The following is a 23,330-nucleotide window of genomic DNA, read 5'->3' as shown; positions in this document are numbered from 1 at the left end:
TCTGAAAATAGACAAAAAGTAAACCCAGTAGAGAGAGCACATAATAAAAAGTAATGAATATACAAAGGTATGGTTTGATAGAATTATCAAGCAAGTGCATTGTAATTGTTTGTCTTAGTTCTTACTGTAAGAAGCTTCTAACAATGAGAAGTGTCTTTGATCTGAACAAGGGAATAAATGTCTTTGATATGGAGAAATACGTGTGCTCCGAGAAAGACATAACCTATGCCTTGCATAATTGTGAAAATGTAACCAAAATTAAGCTCTTTGGTGAGCTACAGGCACCTTTGATGAGATTTGCGCAAGGAAGTGATTCAGCAGAGTCTGGGAAGTTGTGGGCTGGGAGCTGACTGCACTTGTGAAGAGATGCATTGAGGTCTCTGAACTGCCATCAGCTTTTTAGGGAAAAAAAAGGTCTATGTGTAAGCAGAGATGATTATGCAGAAAACACATTTAGAACTTATTTTGAAGTCAGTTCAAGTTTTATGTCATAGCCTTTCTCAATCACATTCCTAATATTGCTTTGGAATGACAATTGAAAAGGAAAATTTTCTAAGGAAAACTTTTAAGGAAAAGCCAAAATTCTGTTCAGCTGAACTGTTTGAAATGACATGTGAAGGAATCACGTGCCTTATATTTCTGGGACTGGAACATCCCATGATTGACTGCATCAAAGTTTCATTCAGGATAAAACCATATCTGACTGCTTCCTGTAGGTGAAAGATATTATGACAAGATTCTCTGTTCTGTCTGCTGGGGAAAATCCTGAATATGTCAATGAGAGCTGTACAAACTGAGCCTAGAGAGACCATCATTACTGTTTCTTCTTCCATAGGACTTTCTATGTGTACCGTAGGAAAATGGTTGTTGCTGCTATTAGAGATTACAATAATAGTAAGTAATATGCCACTACGCACACAAACAGGAGGAAAACACTAGCACAACAGAGACCTCCCTCTTTAAGACAATGAACCTTAGGAGCAATAGCAAACATCAGATACATCAGTCATGTTGATGTCCTCATCTGCCAGGCACCATGAGGCTATTAGTGACTGAGAAACAGTGTCACACACTTAAATTACTCTGTCACCATGGCCTTTAGTAACACCCCATAAAAGGCCCTCAGAAATCTTTTCCCAAACACTCAGGAATGTGGCAGAAAAGGCTTGTCTTCAGCCAGGCTCCACGCAAGCCCAGCACATCATAAAAAAAACAGTTCATAACTTGCTGCATCCCATTCTTTTACAGATACAGATGCAGCCATGAGCACACATCTGGCCATGAGTATGTGACAGCTGTCACCTCTTCAGCTATTGCCCTGGGACAGAAAGCTCTGCACCACAGCATGCAGGAATCAGTGGCTTCATGGGAATGGAAAGTAGCTGTAATGCAGTGGGACCCAGCAAAAGCAAGCTGATTTTGCGATACTTATCACCACTTCCAGTGTCCCACCATAAACATAGTAAATAAATGAAATGAAAGCAAGGGAACAGACTGAGGTTCCCAGGCATACTTAAAATTGCTGGCCACCGATTCACAGAAGCAACAATACAAGTGGTATGAATTAATTTTGCAAGCATTATTCATTTTTCTGGGCGTAAAAAGCTCTATTTTATAATTCAAATATGGAGGGAATCAGCAATACAGTGCATGCAAAATAAATTAATGGTTCGTCTCTAGACCCAGCTGGCCATAAGTGTGACTGCCCAGTTCTTGTTCCTCATTGGGTTTGGTCTCCATGACTCATAAACCCAGCAGATGATTTCTCCAAAACCGCAGCCGTTGGCCCTTTCATCTATTTCTTCCCAGTTGATTTTCAGCTCTCTTAGGACTTTGTTAATGTTTTGTTGACACAATGCTCTTGGTCATCCATGATCTCTCTTCTCAAACACTATCTGGATCCGTGTTGACCATAGGACCCTGAATTTTTCAACTTCACTCTACGCCTGGCTTAACCAGCTTTCCTACCATAGCTTACTGGCTGTGGTCCAACTGTCTGACATTTCCAGACCCATAATCCGGCCTGTTCTCTTAGCTCATACCCTCTGATAACATTATGAGACAAAAAGTGAAACGCTTTAATTCTTACCATCTATATTTATTTCCACCAGAAAACACAGTGTTGGGTTTTAGCTGCTTCAGTGTTTTCCCTGCTGAAGTGTTTTCACCAGCTTCACTCCTTGACCTTTCTTCTGGCCTTTCTCTTGTTGCCATACCAATACGGGCTCACCAAGGAAACAAAATTCCTCAGCACTACTGACCTTTACTGCCTCTCGCTGAGCTGCATTCACTGCTCTCCTTCAGCAAAAAGCAAGCAAGACTTATCCAGACCTCCTTCCCTTGTCAGATGCAATTGTCATCACCTTTGCCTAATTTCTCTCATTACCTCAAACCAAGCTGCTGGTTTTGGGATGAGCTTTTACATCACCTTCAACCTTGGCATAGAATTGCAGTTTTGTTTTTCTGTATTTCTGACATCTTCCAGGTGTGATAACCTTCCCTGGGCTTTCTCAAAACCACCACAACTATGAGGAGACCACTGTCAAGGTGATACAGCTCATGGCTGGCCCTAGCTCTCCAGTGCATTTTCTGGAGTCTCTGTCATACACTGCCTCCCATTTTTGAAGCCTTCTCATCTACCACCATGGGCTGCTACTGTCCCTTCCTATAGAGCCCAAGTTTGTCTGGCTCGTTGGACATCTCATGGGAGTTAAGCATGTAACCAAGATATTTTTATTTATTATTACTGCAGTCAGCATATGTGCCTCTGGATGGACCAAGGCACAGTGCTCCTCCCTGCAGAAGACGCCCCTCTGGGACCGACCATTGTTTTCTTGTTAACTTATAGCACATTTCCATGAACAAGATTTCTCCCAAAGGAGGTCTCACAACCAAAAGCTGGTATGTTTTGCACAGGACAGCTCACCTCAGCAAACATTTGTGGTGAGGAACACGCCCAGGACACCAGTTTTACCTTTCATTTATTGCCTTTCTCAGTTTGTATCAAAACGTGAAGTGGGACTGTGGGACAACAGAGTGAAAAATAATACTTAAAAAAAAATTTCAGCGTGAAAAAGTTGCTACATGTTTCTGGCACAGGGATCTGAATTAGAAAAGTTCAAATATGTAAACAATCCCAAAATCCTACAAAAGATCAGTCTATTCATATTTGCCACATGACTGACTTTATTATAGCTGGAAACCATACAGGTACCGAACTTCGATCTTTTTAATACTTTCAGATATTTTGTGAGCTTCGGAAGGGACTGCCTGGCATAAATACTGCTTGCAAAAGGGCTTTTCAGTAAATGTATTAATCTTATGGGATCTGCCAAAATGAAAAATCCATCTAGCTTTCCACGGATTTCTTGTATCTTTTGGCATGTTCATAGAATAGGAAAAATCTTGGGGGTTTTAGTTATGATTATTATTTCGGAAGCTCAATAGCATTCTTGAGACTTTAATCCTGGTAGCAGAATTGCACAGTGAAGCCACCAAACTGTGTACTCGTTGCAAACTAAAAAACTTTGAAGTGCTTGATAAAAGTTATTTCTCTCTGCAAAGTCCTGAAAATGCCAGTAGGTTTGGGTCCAAGTGTCACCCCACGACTTCCACCTTGAGGACATGGAGAACAAGGAATGAGCTCTGATTTTCACACTGGGACCAGGCCAGGAGGTGGCTGAGGCTCCCTCCAGGCCAAGTGAGGGGCAAGCTCCCTTGAGTCGAGCATCCCTGCAGATCCCATCCCCAGCACTGCTTCTAGAGCCGATGCGCTGCAGAGCCCCTTGGCTGGGCTCATGGCACTGGTTTCCTCCAGCATATTGGAGGAGATTCCTGAAGTTGCATTTCTCAGCAGGCCCGCTCAGCTCAGGGGTAATAACACGTTTGCTGCAGGATGTAAATATAGAAATGCATGAATATGAAAATCCCTCCCTGAAAGCCCAGCCAGCATTGCTAAGGGAGTGGCCAAGCAGGCAAGTTAACCCCCAGCATGCTTCATGGTTTTTGTCGTCTTTAGCTATACCTATGTTGCAAGCTGAGGTCATACCAGTCTGAGAGTCAATCTTGAGCAAAAAATATAACAAGGATTTTGATTAAGCAGGTTTTTTTGTTAAAGAAATTCTGTCAGATTAGAAATCTTACATATGCATGTAAGTATTTTTAGCTACCATGGCAAAAAGCCCTGCCTTACATCTCTGGAGCTAAGACAAGATCCCAGCAAACAAACCAAAGCATAATGGCGCTTCTTCCAATGCATTTACCTGAGTGAATCTCTGGCATTTGGCACACTGGCAGAAACTTGGCACTTTTCTCTTAGGTGTATTTCTTCCTGCAAGTAAAAAGAAGAGGATCAAAAAACATTCACAAATGTAAAAGTCATGATGGTGAAAAGAAAAAATGGTTGAGGGTGTTCAGGCTGATACAGCAGAACTTAAACCAACTTCATTCTTTTAAACACAGATCTGGCTGTCAAGTCCACATCAAAGAATTCATTTAGTTCATTGCTGGCAGACCTTTAGATTTTCCTCCACACAAATCACTGGAGAAGCCTCTTGGTCATTTTTTCCCTTCCAACAATGACATAATAAGCGGTGAAGGGGGAAGTGAAGGAATTAAGCTGAACCCTGGTAATGCATGCAGATGCCATGCCAGCAAAAAATATAGTCAGTCTGAGAGTATATGCCAGGCTGAGTACGTATAACACAGAGATATATCAATGTTTACTGACAATACCATGTTGAGCTTGAACTAGAAATATAAGTGATGAGTTAGTTTTTAAGGTAACCACGCTGACAGCACCGAGGGTGAAGCTCCTCAGCTGGTGTACCTGTGCCTCCCCCTGTGACGGGTCACTGGCTGTGGGGGTAGGTGAAGATCTCATCCTGTGCATTGCACGTCCTACAACATTTCCAGTGGCATTGCACCAGTAACAGTGAACACCACAAGGACTATTTGGGGCTGAATAACTGCCTTTTGTTGCCAGCCTTGTGGCAGAGCAGGGCTGCTGCCCGCTTTTGACACCACAGTGTTCCCTGCCCGCACAGCACCAGCCTGTCAGTGGTGCAAGCAAGAGCTGCTGCAGGCACTGACATGTTTGTGTCACTCCTCCTGAAACACTTTCCCTGTATGCCAGCAACATGCTGGGAGAGCTGACAGTGCCCCAGTCACAGCCGTCTGTACCCCTGAGCAACACACCACGCCTTCGGGAAGGTTTGGACTCTCTCGTGGGCTGGCAGCTCTTCCCAGGTGCATGTGGAAACCAAAGCCCCTGTGTCCCCATGGCTTGCCTATGGCCTTGTTTATTTCCATATTTAACATCGCAGTCTTGTGAAGCCCTGCACCAAACCCCGATAGTTCTTTTGTCCAGGAGAAGCCAGACACACAGCTCCATGGTCCATCTGTCCACCTCACAACTGTTGCCACTGGGCTCTCCCTGATTTGAAGATAACAGCTAGGACAAAAGAAAAAAAAATCCAGGAAGTTTACTCCTGTTTATATTGCCTAAAACAACGTTTTTCTCAGAGAAATGTGACATCTCCAGATCTCAGCAGCCAAAAGGCAGAGCTGCAGTTACCCTGAGGAGCAAAACAAGAAGGAAAACAGCAATCTTGGGAATAGGAATCCAGAAGAAAAACATGGGCAGCAGGCGGGCGGCAGCTTGCTCAAGCATCTGCCTACACATGCCTGCGTCTGCTGCTCAACCAGCACCCCTCTGCATGGGGCTGGCTCCGAGGGCACTCGGATGGGCAACAGAGGGAACTGTGAGTGGCACTTTAGGGTAGAATAATTATAATCTGGGTCCTACAAGTGTGGGTTAGCTTTCACTGAAATAAACTGCTCAAATCTATGATGAATATCAACATTGTAGGCACAAGGGGCAAGGCAGTAAATTGTAGTAGGATGAAATACCTACATTTAATTATGTCAAATTATATAGAATTTGAGAGAGTTTTTCTGATGCGTGCTATTTAAAGTTACATCTAAGTGTACTTCCTTGCCTGAATAAAGCAGCTTTTGTTGAAAGATGTGGGTTTGCTTTGTAGTTTATGATTTATAGCCTTCACCACATTTTGTCACTTTCTTGTTTCTTGACTGAAATGTTTCTCAACACCTCATTTCAGATAATGGGACACAGCTAGAGGGCCATACTATGTACAGCCTCTTAAAAATATATGAGTAGTGTTTTGTTGGAATTTTTTTTCTTGAATATTCTCAAGTATCTTGATTACGCTCTTCACCGAAGTGTATCTATAACACACACACTCATGCCCCACACACAGTAGCCTTTGTTCCACCAGTCTAAAATTCATACACTTCTGGACCAGCTGCATGGGGCTAAACCTATTCATCTCTATTGCCAATAATTTCTGATCAAATCGATTAGGAGTGTATAAACAGTCCCATATTGGACCAGATCAGCTCACCTTTCAGCTCTGCATCGTTAGCAAGCTCTGGGGTTGAGCGCAGGTTTGGGATGCTGCCTTGGGGTCCATGTGCTGCACAGCTGGGCTTGGCCCGCTCCTGTCATGGTAGGGCTGGCAAATTACAAAGCAAGGAGCCTCTGTCTCTGAGCTAAGGGACATTTAATCTTTTCCACTGTGGGCAGAGGAAATGACTGGCTGGTGAAGCTGAAAGGGTTGCCACCCACACAGTTCAACGACCCTGGGAAGAAAAGAGGGTTTATGAGCAAATGAGAACCTGAAATCTTCCTGTCCAACGGGCTCAGTGCATGGGGACAGTGCAGAGAGCAAGCCTAAAGCCACATGCTGCTAAGGATGCACAGCATGTTGGCACAGCAGCTGAGATGTTGTTCAGCCTGTGTAAGTACATTTAGCTGGTGGTGGTGGCCTGGACCTGAACCATTTATTCACAAGCAAAAATGCATGGGAACAGTTCTGATCTGGTGTTTCTGCCTGCACGCAGCCCTTGGCACCCTCCCCAAGCCAGAGGAACATGCTAAGGTGTGGCTGGTCTGACATAAGCCCCTTCATCATCTCGGCTGGCACTGCTAGAGCCTGGTGACAGGATGCTGATATTTTCCAGGTGTATAGGACAGAGGACAATATACTCATGACTTTATTTCTGAGATACAGCATCCAGTCTCTAAGCTTCTTGGCAAAGAATGGGGAGTGTTTGCAGCTGTAACTCACCTGGCAGCAGCAAGGCTTGCCTAGCAGATTTCTCAGCATGGTACCAGAGTTAATAAAAGGATTTAAAAGCTTCATAAATAACTAGTAGAAGAACAAAGCCCACTTGAAGTTAACTATTCCCTTTGGTGGAAAACTAAGCAAATAAATTCAAAGAACCAGCTTAGGAAATGGCCCCGTATTTCATACATACATGAAGTATCATAAGGTTTTGTCTATGGATATGGACAGATATTACCAACACAGCAGAAGGAAATTACTGAAACCCAAGGACTGCTTGTTAAAAATAAAATTAATTAAACTCATTAGTGAAAATGATTCAAACTTCAGTCTCAGAGACCAGATTCATTCAAGAGCAGCCTCACTCATTTCAGTGAGGGTGTATAGATACAGATGCATGCAAATATCCCTTTGCTTTTGCAGCTAGGCTCCACGGAGATAGTTTTGCCTAGAACAGTAACATGAACAACCTCCCGCAGAAAAGCAGGCTGAATGCAGGCAGTTCCTGCACTGGCCACAAAATGGCTTTGCAAAAGCAGAGGTAGCATCATCTTCAGGAGAGTCAGCTGGTGTGGCAAAAGTAGAAACTCAGACAAATTTTCCCTGGGCTTCACTTAGCCCCCAGCGCTATTATACCTAAGGACTTGGTCAGTGAAGTCAACAGTAAAACACTCAGAAATCTCATAACACAAGATGAATCACACAATTAATTTAAAGATAATTAGATAAAGCATCACCTCCCATGCTGTGCACTTGACCACATCCCTATCACAACCTGAGTGAGCGTTTCAGCCTCATGATGGTTCTGAGCAGTGAACGACTGAACGTCTGCCTCCACCTGGGAGAGCAGGAAGAAGACCAAATTATGAGGCATTGGACAGGGTAGCAGCAAGCAAGGCACTACAGGAAGGGAGAAGATGCAGTCCATGACGGCCAGGCCGGCTCCCTCTCCCAAGAGGCCAAGACTAGGATCAGCAGTGGATGGGCAGACCAGGGAAGGTAGGATCACTTGTTGAGGACAGGCAGGGCTATGAACCCACTATAAAACACTAGGGCCTACCTCACGCCTCTTCGCCCCCTCTCTCTCATCACCCAGCAGCAGTAGCCACCACTGTGGTGCTTGCTGCACCACCTCTCCCAGCTCAGCCTCACCCCCCGCCTGTGGACACTGAAGTCTCCCTGCACCCAGTGAAGCTGTGGATTGGGTGTTCCATGGGGCAAAGCCAGGAAGAAAAGGACAGAGGTATCTTCAGACTATGTCTGTTCTGCAAGGCAGCTCAACACCTACTTGCCACCTCTAACTGGAACAAACACCAAATGGCAAACAGCTCAATAACCTATACTTTGTTTTTATTACAAGCAAGTGAGACACAAGACAATTTAAAAGCATTGTAGTAGAAGTAGCTAGGCTGCCAGGAAGATGCGGGGGAAGGGGGAGAGAACCATATTGAAGAGATGGAGTGGGAAGGCAACAGGAAAAAATCACTAGAAAGGAATAATGGTTACCATTACTCCAACTTTGTCCTTATTCCTTTTTTTTTCTCCTTGTATTAACATTTGAATGGAAACTTGCTTACATTCTCTTTCCCCAGATGAACTGTGTTTTGTGAATAAAACACAGAACAGCAGGTTATGACATGAGATGCCATGAAGTCATTGGAGGGTTGTTTGAACAAGGCTGCACTTTGCCCCTTCACTGCCTCACTGCTTTCTCAAGAGGCATCCTTGAAAACCCCTGAGGTTAAGCCAGTAAGCATTACAGTTATATCATCACAGCAGATATGATCTTCCTGTCTTTTATGGGATAAAAAAAAATACCCCAAACCACACTGATATGTGACACCTTCCTCTCAAGTGTTCTGCTTTGCCTCAAGGCACTGCCCTGCACCAGACTAGGCAGAAGGGGAAAGCCTACAGCTCTTGGCTGAAATCATGGTCCTGCTCGAGACACCTTCCCCTTGTCTGGTGCACACACCAGTCCAAAATCTTAAACGTATCTAGGTCGGCCCTTTCCTGCAAAACAGTGGAAGAAGATGAAGAGTGTGAGTTAGCTGAGCTATCTGAGCCTGTGGAAAGCTGTGGTGCAGCACTGCAAATGACAGGTTGGAGTCACGCAGCGCTCATCAGGCCCCAGGTCCTCACTGAAAAATAATCTCCCTCTGATGCTTCCTCTGTGCAACCACGTTCCACCTGCCACTGAAACCTACTGCCTGGATGTGCTGCTCCAGGCCAGCCAAACCCTGGTCTCTGACTCACAGGGGTGAGCTGGCTCCTCCATTTGTTTCCCCGTCAAGGCTTATTTCTGCCTGTTGGGTACCAAAATGCTTGGCTGCTGGAGGAAGACATTGCTGGGTGTGCACACTGGCTGCTCACTGTGCTGTCTTCCCTGCCCTCGCACAGAATGCTTCTGCAACCCCGTGAAGGTCACAGTCCCCACATCACCTACACAGTCCCACTGCTGCAGGTCAGGCAGAGGCAGAGTTTGTGCCAGCGGTCCTGCCCTCACACCAGGACAAACCAAAAGTACTTGGGATCCTGGAGTTGCTCTGCACACCCATGCTGTCCTCCACCGGTCAGACCCTCAGCAAGAGGCTGCCTCAGTGTCCCCAGCACAACCTAAACAGATGGGGCAGTACCCACATGGCTTATTCCAGAGCCCTGGAAAGCCAAGCAAACTGTGTTTGTATGAAGGGGACTCTTGCTGACCTACAGGTGCAAGGTTGGAGGTGGCAGTGGGGACTTCTCTGTCTGCCAGCCCCCCCGTCAGCTGCCGGAGCATTCCCACTCCTCCACCATTCCCTTTGCCCACCAGGTTTAACCCTGGGAAAGGAAGGCCAAGTCCAGATCAGGCATGAGCAGCCTAAATTGATAGCTGGAGCTAACCTGAGAGGCTTTACCCAGGGGACATCCGCTGCACTCGTAGGCACTGCTTCATTGCCCGGACTAAGGGGGGTGCCAAGAAGGGCTGTGGTGGAAAGACTGGAAAGAAGCCATCTGCCTGCAGCCCAGGTTGCTTACCTCAAAGCTGCCCAAGACTGCACAGAACCGGAACTAGCAGTGGCTCAGGCACAGCAGAGCTTGCAGACGCTGCAAGAAGAGTGCAACCACAGGCATCATAAATCCAGACAATTTCCGTTTTCAGCAACTACTCAGCTGCAAGCAAACAGAGGGTAAGCAAATTGGAATGATTAATTATCACTTAAAATTAATCAATTTGATGCAGAAATCAACAGGGATTTCTTCTCTAACAGTGGTGGCATGTTACTGTCAGATGTAGAATGCTTATCCGCAGACATATATGAGACATATCTGAGAACATGTCACATATGTAGTACAATTGTTGTGACTATTTCCTTCCCAACACAGACCAAAATAAGGTATAAAAATGCAAATACCATAGAACAATTTCAAAGCAAGTAACATAAGCCCAAACCTGGGGCTGGTTTGGTGTTGCACTTGTAACATCAAATAGGCTAGTAATCAAATCGTTAATGTATTGTTAATCGGAAGGCTTGGTCCTTTCTGTTAGAGGGCAGGGGATGACCAGCACAATGTGAAGTATGGGTCAGACTGTCGCTACTAGTAGCAGTTAGAGCATGGGACATACCATCTTCTCCCAGATTCTTGCATTAGTAATGCATGGCCCCAGCAACCACCTAACACTTTGTGTGCTGCTTCTCCACTCTCCCTTTTGCCAAAGGTATGGAATGAGAAATTTCATCTGATATAAACCGTTTAAAGTCCACATTTGGGCTGTGATCCCATGACAGCCATAGCAACTGGAGAATTAGATCCTGTTTCCCAAACCAGCATCTAGTGACAATACTTCAGATGACACAGAACATGCAAGATGTACCTGAGTTAGCAGGTATGACTGGGAGATCTGAACCCTTCTAGACTAGCAGCCAAAGGCCAGGAGGGATATCTAACAGCATCTCATGTCTCACTACGCACAGACAACTTAACCGAGGCAGTCAGTAGAGCCAGTTCAGCCTACACAATGAGTCAGGTAACTCGAAAGGCCCTTACTAACTATTGCAACTGCTCTGTTCAGCCATACACACCTGTATCTCAGCACTTAAATTTAGGTGGCTTAATCCTGAGCTGAATCCCACACGCAGCTCCTGCAGGAAGCAAGGGGAGCACAGCTTCTTTGTCTCTCACTAACTCATCGCTGTTACTCGTGGCTTTGCTGAACTCGAATCAAGTCCAGCCCACATGCTATCATCTTCAGATATTCATCAGAAACCTTGTGAGCTGTAGCAACCAACTCCAGCCATGGGATATTTATGAGGTTGGGGTTTCACTCTAAATTATTTGCCTTAACGAACTAACTGCCTGGTTCAGCATCAGCCCATCACCCAGGAGACAATCCTTTCTTTCACATGCACAACACGTCATGTATCCCACCTTATGTACTTACCAGGGATTTGAGAAGTTTACTTTGAAAATTGGGGCATGCACGAATCTCGGTGCCAGTATTTTATGCAAGCTCACATCAAAAATCGGACATTAGCTGTACAAGCCCCCAAAAACAAAGGGCTCCATTTAGATGCCTGAACACTGGCATCTAGTGCCATTTGAGATGTCCTAAGGCACCCAAGATACACACAAGGTTGGCAGATATCACACAGGACCTATGGAAGCAGCAGCTGGAGACATGGAGACCGTATAGGACACCCCAGCACGTCTCAAATTGTGGTCGATGTCAAAGCATAAGAAACCAAATTGAGTTCTAAAAATCTTGTTTATACTGAAAGTCAGATACACGTCTCCCATATCTAACAAACACGTATCTTGCAGAGCAGCTAAGCAGCAAAAGAGCTACAAAAGAACTGAATCTTTATTTTGGGTTTACTGAAATCTGGCAGAGCTTGCAGACTGTGTCAGCTTATTTTGTTACGAACATATAATGCTCACTGAACCCCATGAGCTGCTGTGATAACAATCTCTGCCAGCTTGCTGAATGGATTCCTTTCAGTTACTGCCTCTGAAGTTATACAGTGAGATCAGAGCTTCTGCACTGGGAATACTGTTTTTTAGCTAAAGGAGTAAGAGCACTGTCTGAAAAGATTCATGAGCTCAGAATTGATTATCAGACCGTAGGAGCGAAAGGTCATTGTGTCAAGGCTCCTGGCTACTGCAGTGAGAGCGTAATATTGGCTAATCCTCTTACGAACACGTGCACTTCCACGAGGGACAACACCTCTAATGATTTAAATCCAATTTCTGTTAATTACTGCACTGTTTATTACAATGGGGTTTTTACAGCACTATAGTCTTATCTGAGCTAGATGACAGAAGAAGAGTATACAAGTCTTTCATCTGCAGTTAATAAAACTTGGATCCCATGAAGGCTGTGTACGTCTGTCTTGAATTCCAATCTGCTGTCTTGGGATTCATCACCAAACTATGTACCATAAGCATCTCCAGCAATTAGTATTAAATGAGCATGACTAGATAGATTACTAATTTTCAGGACTATCAGAAAGGAGTACTTTTTACTTCAAAAGGAGTTACTTTGAGTGCAACAATCACTGCCCAGGTTAAACCTGAGAATATTGCTCCACACATTTTTTCAAAATATATTTCACACATAGAATCACACAGAATGACCTGGGTTGGAAGACCCACAAGGATAATTGAGTTCAACTCCTAATTAATCTAATTAAGAGACCTAAGTGATTAAAACCCTGAAAGTATGACTTGTCTTTGGGTTTTATGATTAAGGAATTAAATGAGAAACAGTTATTTGTATGTAACAGCATGCAGCTTCCAGTCCAATTTAGAACTACATGTCATTTTTCCCTAACATGCACTTTAAACAGCCACCATCCTTGAGCACAGGTTATGTGAGTGCATACTGCCATCTAGGCAGGCTTTTAGAAGCAGCACCTATTTTAGAACATTAATTGTCTTTGCCAGAAAAATATTCTATTATCCAAAACAAAGAGAAAGGGACATTTTTTACACTATTAAAAAATGACACATCACCACCCATTGAAAACACCAAACCTGCCCCTCAACCAGATTGTCATAGTCCACAGTAAGAGGAAATATTTTCTACGTGTTTATTAAGAAATACATTATTCCATATTTGCATACACTCATCTTAATCTCTGCACTAAACTACAAACTGCTTTAATCTATGAAAACTGCAAATACAAAGTATACAGTGTTAAGGCTATTAATTATCAAAGTACATTTTAATATGGCAGTACTATAACTGTATGTTTTTTATGCTACCGAATATAGTAACAGTACATTTTTGAAAAGTTACTAAAATATCTGCTGATTTTCTACAGAGAGAGATAATTTTTAAAACTATTTTTCTTCATAAAACCAAAATAGTTTCCATCCAGTACAAAATATATAAAATACATAATGAATTTATCTTATTTAAAACAACAAACAAATTCCTTATATAGCATTTACAGGAGACTTACAGACAGAAGACTTGACTGATTATGTCATTTTAATTAGAAACATTAACAAATAGCTCCATTTTCAGCTGTAGGATTCTGTAGGGAATCTATGAACTATGGACACAGGATCATACACAAAATGGTAGTAGGACCTGGAAAGATTATAATATAGCACTTTGAATATGGCTTTTTCAATTGAGTTCTGCTGCAGTGCAGGCATCACCCCTGCCCCACATTGCAAACAAGGAATGAAAGTACAAGGATTGCTCTTAGGGTTTCAGAGAGTGAGATGAGAGTTGCCTATAAGATGAGAGATTCGAGTTCAGCAAACTCTCAGAGAGGAGCCCTGAGAAGCACACCACTATGAGACGTGGACGAGTGAACTTTGGCACCCACGATCAAGGGTGTTGCCCCAGAAGCCAGTTTTTCCTTGGATTTCAGTGGCTCTGCCCAATTAACAACCCCCCTCCCCCATCATCAGAAAGGGTAACAGAGGAACACAAGGGGCCATCCCCGATGACTTTCAGAGTGACCTTATCCTCCTAAGCTTCCTCCCTGGGGTAATTCAGCTTTCCCCTCGGAGACTGTTACTAGTAGACTTGTGTACAAAGGTATTTTTCTTTCTCCCTGAAAGATCCACCTGAATAATAACGGAAATGTGGTTACCTGGCTACTGGCACACATTTTCCCATTTCCTTCCCTCCCTTCCCCTTCTTCCCCCTATAATATGAAGCAACATAGCATGAGATTGATTTGTACAGACAGCAAAGCAATGAAAAAGTCTAGGGGAACTGCTAAATTCACACTTAATTTAGGTGGTGGAAAAAATGAGCAGAACTGGTACCAAAGGAATTCAGTAATAAACTTTAAAACTACTGTCCTGGAAGACAATCTGCTGCCCTTTGAGCAGTCCTGGAATGTAGGACAAGAGAGGATAATTTTCACAAGATCTTTGCTGTGTCCTTGGCTTGTCATATGGAAAAGAAGGGCATCATTAAAAATTAAGCAAACTTCCACTGGCCTCAGAAGCTCTCAGCCTGAAAGGCTGGACTCCTTCTCACATTTAGGGATGTTCAGTGCCATTTGCATTATCACAAGAAAAATAAACATTAAGGTTTAATTTTATAGTATTTTCAGTAATTTTGCAATTTTCTGTCCTCACCAACAGAAAATGGTATGTGCACACCCTCTTCTCCTACCACTGGCACAAACATGTCAGGGTCCTGCTACCTTTTCTTGACAAATTGGCACATTTTGCACATTTGCTTAACAACAGACACATTCCATAGGTCAAGAAAAAACAAAAGATATTGCAGCAAAGATGTACCAAAGGAGTCTCTCACCTATAAAGCAAAAAATAATCTCTCCTCCCTTTGCAAGAAAAATGGAGTTTTCATTTCCCTTACACAAAGGAAAATCAGTATTTGAGACTATTTTACATGAAGCCACTCTACTGGCAGACGGCTAATGGCCCTGGTTAAAGGAGGTATCTGTCACATCAGACACATAAGCTTGTCTGGTCATCTGAGGTTTATTTTGCTGAAAAAAACAATCACATTCAAATAACTTCTCTGGGTTTTCCCGAAACAACAACAAAACCAACGGACAACATGTGCATAATATATTTTATTGAATAAAATCCTGCTTCTAATATTTACATAGTGAAGTTCAGAGATGTAACCAGTGAAGCATGGCAATGTGTAACATTTATACGACATCTGGAATATCTTTAAACGCATCTGAAACTACTTATTATAGCAATCACCTGCCCATCAGTGATTTCATAATTAAGGAAGATTTGAGCTTTCTGAAGAATAGCCAAAATGAATATTAAGGATAGTTGAGTTCAGAGAAAAGAGTCTGCCATGTGAACTCCAAACATAAAAGATCTGAGTGAAGCATCAAGAAGTTTTGAAGGCAGCTTCTGTATTTCCCTGCTGTTCTTCTCATCTCTGCAGAAGAAAATGACAGAATAATTTACAAATCTTAAGGCTGAAAGCAATATCCTCAACTTAAACACAGACAGCGCCCTTGATGGTAATTTTAGTTTTTAAATTTATAATTCCTCCTAACCTGAGGGTGTGTGAACTATAACAAAATACTTATGATGCATTAAAAACTACATTAAATTTTTTAAGCTGCTAAGGTAGAGATGCAGAAATTAGCAGAGCTGCAATTGATAACTAGTGTCAATGTAAACTTTATGCAGAAACTACTATAAAGCAAAATCTTTACGAGGTGTCTTTCATCCCTATGCAGCATGTTAAGCAAAGTGTTATATGTTGGTATTTTAAAGCTCTACTCCATATACTATTTGTCTACTATTAGAGTGAAGAGGGACCTCATAAAAAAGTATACTCAATACCTTTCCTGTTTATAGGGTCTTTTTTAAGACAGTCTCATTATTCTTGATCTTGCATGAATCCTCAGCGAGATTTGAATGCAAGTATAGTCTTGCAACAGCCATACTAACAGACTAATTCAAAGATAGCCCCAGCACACTTTTACCTTATATTTGGACTACTCACTGGTGGTGAATAAGATATGATTTACTGGCCATTTGCATGATTTTCACTATCCAGCAGGAAAACATTATAAACCAGGAATGTTGCGTCCTGCTCAAGCCTCTGGAGGTTGTTTATTCTAGTGGGCTACAGACAGTGCATTATAAAAGGCAGGCAGCCTGCTACATTTGGGATTCTGGGTTGAAAAAAACCTGGTTGTTAGGTTAAGAAGAAATGATCTTGCACAGTCTCTCATATTTATTTACCAAACAGGGAGAGGAATTATTTTTTTCCTGTGCCTCAAGTTAACACATCTGCCTAATAACCAGGGCTGCAAAGAATTACTAACAGAATTATCTACAGGGCCTCTTCCTGTTTCCCAGCACAACTTACTGGTTGAGAATGGGAAAGCATTACTGTCATTTGCAAATCTCTCTCGACTGGAGCACTGATTCTGAGAAAACTGTATTGGATGTTGAAAACACTTCAAATAAATGTTTGGAAAGAAAAATATATAATTTAAATAATTTTCCCACCATCCTCTAACATTTAAGTATTATGTTTAAACTTTCAAAAAAATAATTTCCTAATGAAGTTAACAGTTTGATAACTTCGCATTTTTAGAAATTAGGTTTGTAATAGTAATGGTGTCTCTACACACACACACACACACTCTCTCTCTAACGCAGATGAACTGTCACCTGGTAAGGGCAGCTTTAAAATTCAGAATTTGACAAGAAATTGAGATTTGCAGTTGTGATAGAAAAAGCTGAAAAGGATAAGAGAAAAGTGCTTGGCCATTTGCCATTCCTGTGATAGAGCCACCCCTCAATATATTTGTGTGTCGCCAGAATATATTTTATAAAATTTGTGTCTGGTTTCTTCTGTTTCTTCTTTTCTTTTTTTTTTCCCCTCTCCCCAAATGAACAGCCGACACCATTCCGTCTATCCAGGGAATGTGTATCCATCCTAATCTCACTGCTTCTTTTCTCTTTATCTTTTTTTGAACTACAAAGAGTTATCTGGAAAACAGCTGCCTACCTGGAAGCTATTTCTCTTACAGCTAACACAGTTATAAATTTTAATAACCAAGAAGCTGATGAAAGATAGACTTTACTTTTGCTTCTTTCATTGGAGAGGTATACAGCATGCACTGTCAAACTCTTGTTTTGAGTATGAATCAATCATACTGTCATTCTCAAGATAAGCAACTATGTAAGTGTGAGATACTGTCAACACAGGTTGAATAAAACCAAACGTACATTAAGATAATAAGGCTAAGTCTAGAAATGATTGACTGTAGCAGCCCACTCTAGACCCAAAGTAGTAAATTAATCCAGGGGCCTTGAAGGTACCTTTCTGGGTACGAGATACACTCATATGCACAGCCAAACATGTTTCAGGGAGAGTTTTGTTTGTGTCTTTTTAAGGAAGATGCAGATTTATTCTTTTTTAAGTAAAAAATACTTGCATGAGTAAGGACAGAACAATTTTGACACACCAGTAATTTAAGAAAAGCAAGTTTGGAGTTAGCATCCTCTTGCTTTAATACAGAATCTATTTCCAAGTCTGAAGAGGACTTCCAAATAGTGGTAGACCATGAAATATTATACAACTTGGTGTCACCTGGTAACAAGGGGAGGGAATCACATCACTGCAGATTTCAAAAAATGAAGTCGCAGGTAGCTTCTTAGCAAAACTATAGAGATCTCATGCCATGTTAGAAAGGGTAATCTGATATATATCATTGATTTATTTGACAATTATCACTTGGGTTTGTTTTTTTCCTCACAACCTGCCTGAAAGCAAAAGAATAAGCAAGTTCTAGTGAGTTGTCAATTAAAAGGGGGAAAGAAGAAGGCAGCCAGCCGTGCTGCTAAGTTGTCTCTAAGATCAATTATCTAAAATATAAGGAAAGAAACTAATGACAACCTTCTATCTTTGGCCCTAAATATAATTCACAGCTTAATGTACAGGAAAAATAGACACAAGAGGGCACCCCTAATATAGGGCCCACTTTGACCCTACCATCTTTGGTGTCAACAGCTAAAATTTCCTTCACTGTCCATTACAGGATCTCCTTATTCCAAAGGAAAACAGGCCTGTTGTTTTCTTCTAGTCTTTTTAGTTCAGATTTACAAGACCCATCAAGGTTCCTTCTCGAAAACTGGCTACATGATTCACTTAATTAAAGGAAGCAGAAAATACAATGTGTTGACACATTTCCTAACTATTAAACTTTGGTCATTAAACACCAGAAGTTCTCACACAGCAACACAAAAAACTAAGTCCCAGTTGGCCACGGCACAGTCAGATGCTGCTTAGCATTATATTAGAGTAAAACAAAGACAAAAGATGCTTCAGATTGTGATTAATAGACATGTAATAGAAATATATATTACTTCACGTAGTTGGTGTCTAACGGTCTTGCAAAGCACAATCTTCAAGAATGACCGAATTACAGAAAAGTTTATAAAGGAAAACTATTTTTAAAATAAATATTAAATATTAGGCTTATAATTGTATCCGAACAGAACTGTAAGATGATACGGAAGCTTCATGTATCTTCAATGTTCTGTGTATGCTTGCAATGCAGTGCCTATATTCAGTGTAAACTGGGCCTTAGTAGTACCTCACAGGTTACAGGCCACCCCCAAGAGTGGAAAATTATGAAATTTAACACTATGGTTTGCCTATGAAACAATTGTAATCCTTCGAATAGAGCTTAAAATGTATTCTGTGCATTACTCTATCTTTCACCTTTCACTTTACATTGTTTTCACTTCTCAGGATAGAAGACATTTAATTTTCAGATTAAGCAAGGTAATTAATTTTAAACACTGGCTTCAGCGGCACTACTTAGAAATAGGCTTTAAGACTGAAGGCCCAAAGCCATAAGAAACAATTCTTGCTGTAACTAACTAACTAAATAAAAGAGTAGTACTTTAGCCCCAAACCTTGTAATCACTTTGTCAGAATCCTTAAAAGCAAACTGTCAGTACAAGGCATTGTTTCTCACCTGTACTACTGCTCAGTAGTTAATCATGTTTCGAAGAGCATCATAGCATTTCCATTTGTCTGGGATGTAGAAAGGCTCAAAGATGTGAGGGAAGGGAGTGTCATAACCACATACTCTTGAAATAGGAGCTTCTAAATTCAAAAAGCATTCCTCCTATTAACAGAAATATAGAATAAACATTAGTGAGGCCATTATTTTCCGGAGTCTTGAATCACAAATTGAGGTCAAATGAACTTTGCCAGATTGACAGTCCTGGAAACTTAACCCTTCTATTTATATCACAGCATAAGTAGTCTAGACAAGTACAGTGCTTCCTTTTGCCCAAAGGTCCATATTAAAATAACAACTTGTATTAATGTTATTTTCATTTTCTACATGTGTGCTGCATTAAATCATAGGCAGGTTATATTTAGTACATGTCCTATACATCCCGACAACTGCTGCCAAGAAAAAAATATTTTAGGAACAAAGGAGTTTCTTTCCTGTGCCACTTTTAAACATATAGAAAAATTACATAATCTGAGTGTTGGATACACGAACATCATATTCAAACTTCTTTGACCCCTTAGATTTTTAAGACTGTCTGAAAAGTATTAATCAGTTATGGAAATTATGAAATCTAACTCAAGGGAATTTGCATATCTCCAGTCTTGGAGTCAAATCCATTCTCTACACAAAAGCCCACAACCTGTGTTGTACTCAGAGATCAGATTTGGTGATGTCTGTGAGAGTTTCATTACACAACAGGGAACAAAACATTACAAACGCGCCATATCAATCTTAAAGTTATCTAGAAATAACATAGCCATAGCAAACTGATGTTACTGATGTTGATGCTAATTATCAGCTTTCCCATATCTTTAGCATATGTATTTGCCCTCCGAGCAGACAAATGAAGAGACAAAACACGTCTCCTGGCCTCTCCCTTATGGACTGAAGCAAATGAGACATCCTGGCCAAATTCCCCTGTACTTGGCTCAGCAAAATGGAAGGTAAAAGATTATCTACCAGTCCTTTTCCACTGGCCCACAAAGAAAACCGTCAAAGAACTGTGCTTTTCTGCAGCAAAGTGCTAAGTGTTTTCTCAGACTGATGAACTGTTTTGAACACACATTGCCTTGCTGTCCATGGCAGCCTAACTCTAACCTACTGTACTCTATGCATCACAATTTGGCAGCACAGAAGGTACTCATAACACACAGATTATAACCTTTTGCTCCAGCTACCACTTTGGTGGATTGTGTAGTGGTATATTTCTGTTAGACAGATGGAAGCAAAAAGCCCAGGAGGTTGTGATTCCATACAGTGTCACTATATCTAATAGCAGGCCTAGAAAAACTGAGTCTAAATGGGTGTAAGGTAAAAATATATGTTATCAATATAAAGACTTTTTTGAGCTGCATTTTAAGGCCCTCATTTTCTTTTCTTTGTAAAGTGAAAGATTCACATCAGTACAAATCGTTGGGAAGCAGAGTGTATTAAATGCACTACCTGTCCAGGAGATAGATCATGGTGTCCTACCCTAATCTGCTGGCAAGCATATTTTTATACTAATCAGTCCCTGGTTCCCATGATGTGTCTGCCCAAAAAGACAAAGCAATAGCATCCCAAAATTGACTGCTCAGACCACCTGTGAAATTGCATTACACCAAAACATACAAGTATTTTTCTAGACCAACAGCCTTCCAGTCTGGCATTGTTGATTCACAGCACTTCTCCCAAGACCACCACTAAGGAGACATTTTTTGTTTACATCATAACAACTCTTTGATAAAAGTTCATCCCAAATAAAGCTTGGAGAGAAATTTCACTAGTTTCACTGAAAATATTAACTGCAATATTTCCCATGCATTTGAGATTCACAAAGAGTGCAGAATTGCACCTTCAACAGACGAAGCAGCAGATAGAGAAATGTTATCCATGACTGGCAGACAGGGTTCTCTACTCCCATGAATGAGCCCCCAGGCTTGGCCCTAAATATATATGTCAACTGGTAACCCAACCCATATAGAATAGTTGTAAGAATGCGTATTTATTAATACTACTGCTAGTATATTGAATTCAGAATAAAAATTAAGTCAAAAGACTTTCCAAAACTCCACTTAATATATTTTTTTCCTCAGGGGGAACCTAAAACAGCTGTTACAAGTAGCTTTTCTGCAGTTGTAGAACAGACCAATTGATTTAAGTTTGATTATACAGTACTGCTTTGAAACTTGTGCACCTTCCAGAAAGTCATGTGGATTCCAAGCCTCGGTGAGGAAGTCAGAATGCAGCTGGGATTAGCAAAGATGCTAATATTATCAGATGCCATTCAAGAATAACAACTCAATAAAGGTAGAAGAACACTTATGCATGAGCTGTTCTCTATGTTACAATTCCAGAGACCCATCACAATAGACTCGACTCCAGAGACACATCGCAACAGGGATGTGTCACAGTAGAGAAGCATCACAATTCCAGACAAGCATCACAATACCGATAAGCGTCACAATGCAGACGTGTCACAGTGAATTCCAGAGATGCGCCGCAAAACAGAAGTGTCAAAATAGAGACAATTCCAGAGAAACATCACGAAAGAGATGTGTCACAAAAGAGACATGTCACAATGGACAGAACTACAAAGACACATCGCAGCAGAGATACTTTACAATACAGATGATTCTAGAGATGCGTCGCAGTAGAGATGGTACCAGAGTTGCATCTATATTGTGACACATCACAACAGAGATGATTCCAGAGATGTGTCACAAAAGACATATGTCAAACTAAAGATATATCCTAATAGAGACGCACCATAATAGGGACAATTGCAGAGATGCATCACAACAGAGACCCATCAAATAGAGACAATTCTAGAGACTCACTCACAACACAGACACATCACATTAGGGACTCATCAAACTACAGATGCGTAAAACTATACCTGATCCCAGAGATGCATCACAATAGAGATGTTTCTAAAAACGCAACACAATAAAAATGCTTCATAATAGAGATGATTCCAAAGACACATCCTCAACAGAGACAATAGAGACGATTAGAGAAACATATCACAATAGGGATGATTCCAGAGACACATAACAATAGAGACACATCACAATGATTCCTTAGCTGCTTGGCAATAGAGACAATTCCAGAGACCCATCACAATCCAGACGCATCACAATAGAAGTGTCTCACACTAGAGGTATCTCACAGGAGAGACAATTCAACAGATGTGTCACAATAGAAACCATTCCAGAAATGTCTCACAATAGAGACAATTCCAGAGACACCTCACAATGGAGACGTATCACAATAGAGATGAGTAAAAGTAGAGATGTGTCAAATTAAAGACTCATCAAAATAGAGACAATCCTAGAGAGCTTTCACAACACAGATGCATCACAATAGATATCATTCCAGAGACGCGTCACAACAGAGAGAATTCCAGAGACAAGTCACCATAGACACACATCACAATAGAGACGATTCTAGAGATGCATCACAATAGATACTATTCTAGAGGCTTGTCTCTATTGTGACACATACACCAGAGATGATTCCAGAGATGTGTCACAATAGAGATGTGTCAAAACAGATGCATCACAATAGAGACAATTCTAGAGTCAGGTAGCAATAGAGATGCCTCACAACAGAGATGACTCCAGAGATGCATTGCAATAGATGCATCACAATAGAAATGCATCACAGCAGAGATGATTGCAGAGACACGTCAAAATAGAGACGTGTAACAATATAGATGATTCTAGTGATGCATTGAAATAGAGACAATTCCAGAGAAGCCTTACAGTAGAGACATCTCCCCAACAGAGATGCCTCACAACAGAGACAATTCAAGACACACATAACAATAGAGATGATTCTGTTGCCGTGTCACAAGAGATGTGTGGCAATAGAGACAGTTCCAGAGATGCATCATATAAGAGATGAGTCACAATAGAGACGTGTCACAAAAGAGATGCCTGAAAATAGAGACACCTCACAGGAGAGACAATTCAAGAGACGTTTTACAGTAGAAACAATTCAAGAGATGTGTCACAATAGAGACATTTCCAGAGACGCCTCACAACAGAGACTATTCCAGAGATGTGTAACAATAAAGACCCATCAAAACAGACAGTTCCAGAGATGCATTCACAGGACAGTAGAGAGACATCAGAATAGAGACAATTCTAGAGACATGTTCACAACACAGATGCATCATAGTTGAGACATGTCACAACAGAAA

The 23,330-nt window shown here is 41.5% G+C and overlaps 1 protein-coding gene and 1 long non-coding RNA gene across 2 annotated transcripts in view; both read right to left on the bottom strand.

The window, feature by feature from the left end:
• Window positions 1-3,131: 3,131 nt before the first annotated feature.
• Window positions 3,132-6,631, bottom strand: LOC128851732 (uncharacterized). Its single transcript, XR_008449142.1, has 3 exons — window positions 6,426-6,631; window positions 4,263-4,330; window positions 3,132-3,888 (listed from the first exon to the last, which is right to left on the bottom strand). It is a non-coding gene; the product is annotated as an uncharacterized LOC128851732 (long non-coding RNA).
• A 6,596-nt stretch (window positions 6,632-13,227) lies between these two features.
• Window positions 13,228-23,330, bottom strand: part of BCKDHB (branched chain keto acid dehydrogenase E1 subunit beta) — a 125,756-nt gene continuing 115,653 nt past the window's right edge. Inside the window, exons 10-11 of the mRNA XM_009564769.2 lie at window positions 19,097-19,249; window positions 13,228-15,525 (exon numbers count right to left, since the gene is read on the bottom strand). Of these exons, the coding sequence (XP_009563064.2) occupies window positions 19,109-19,249 (141 nt within the window). The 3' untranslated portion in view covers window positions 13,228-15,525; window positions 19,097-19,108. The remainder of the gene's footprint in view (window positions 15,526-19,096; window positions 19,250-23,330) is intronic.

This window comes from Cuculus canorus, chromosome 3 (genome assembly GCF_017976375.1).
Source record: "Cuculus canorus isolate bCucCan1 chromosome 3, bCucCan1.pri, whole genome shotgun sequence".
Lineage (NCBI taxonomy): Eukaryota > Metazoa > Chordata > Aves > Cuculiformes > Cuculidae > Cuculus > Cuculus canorus.
This window is presented reverse-complemented; position numbering and strand designations above follow the sequence as displayed.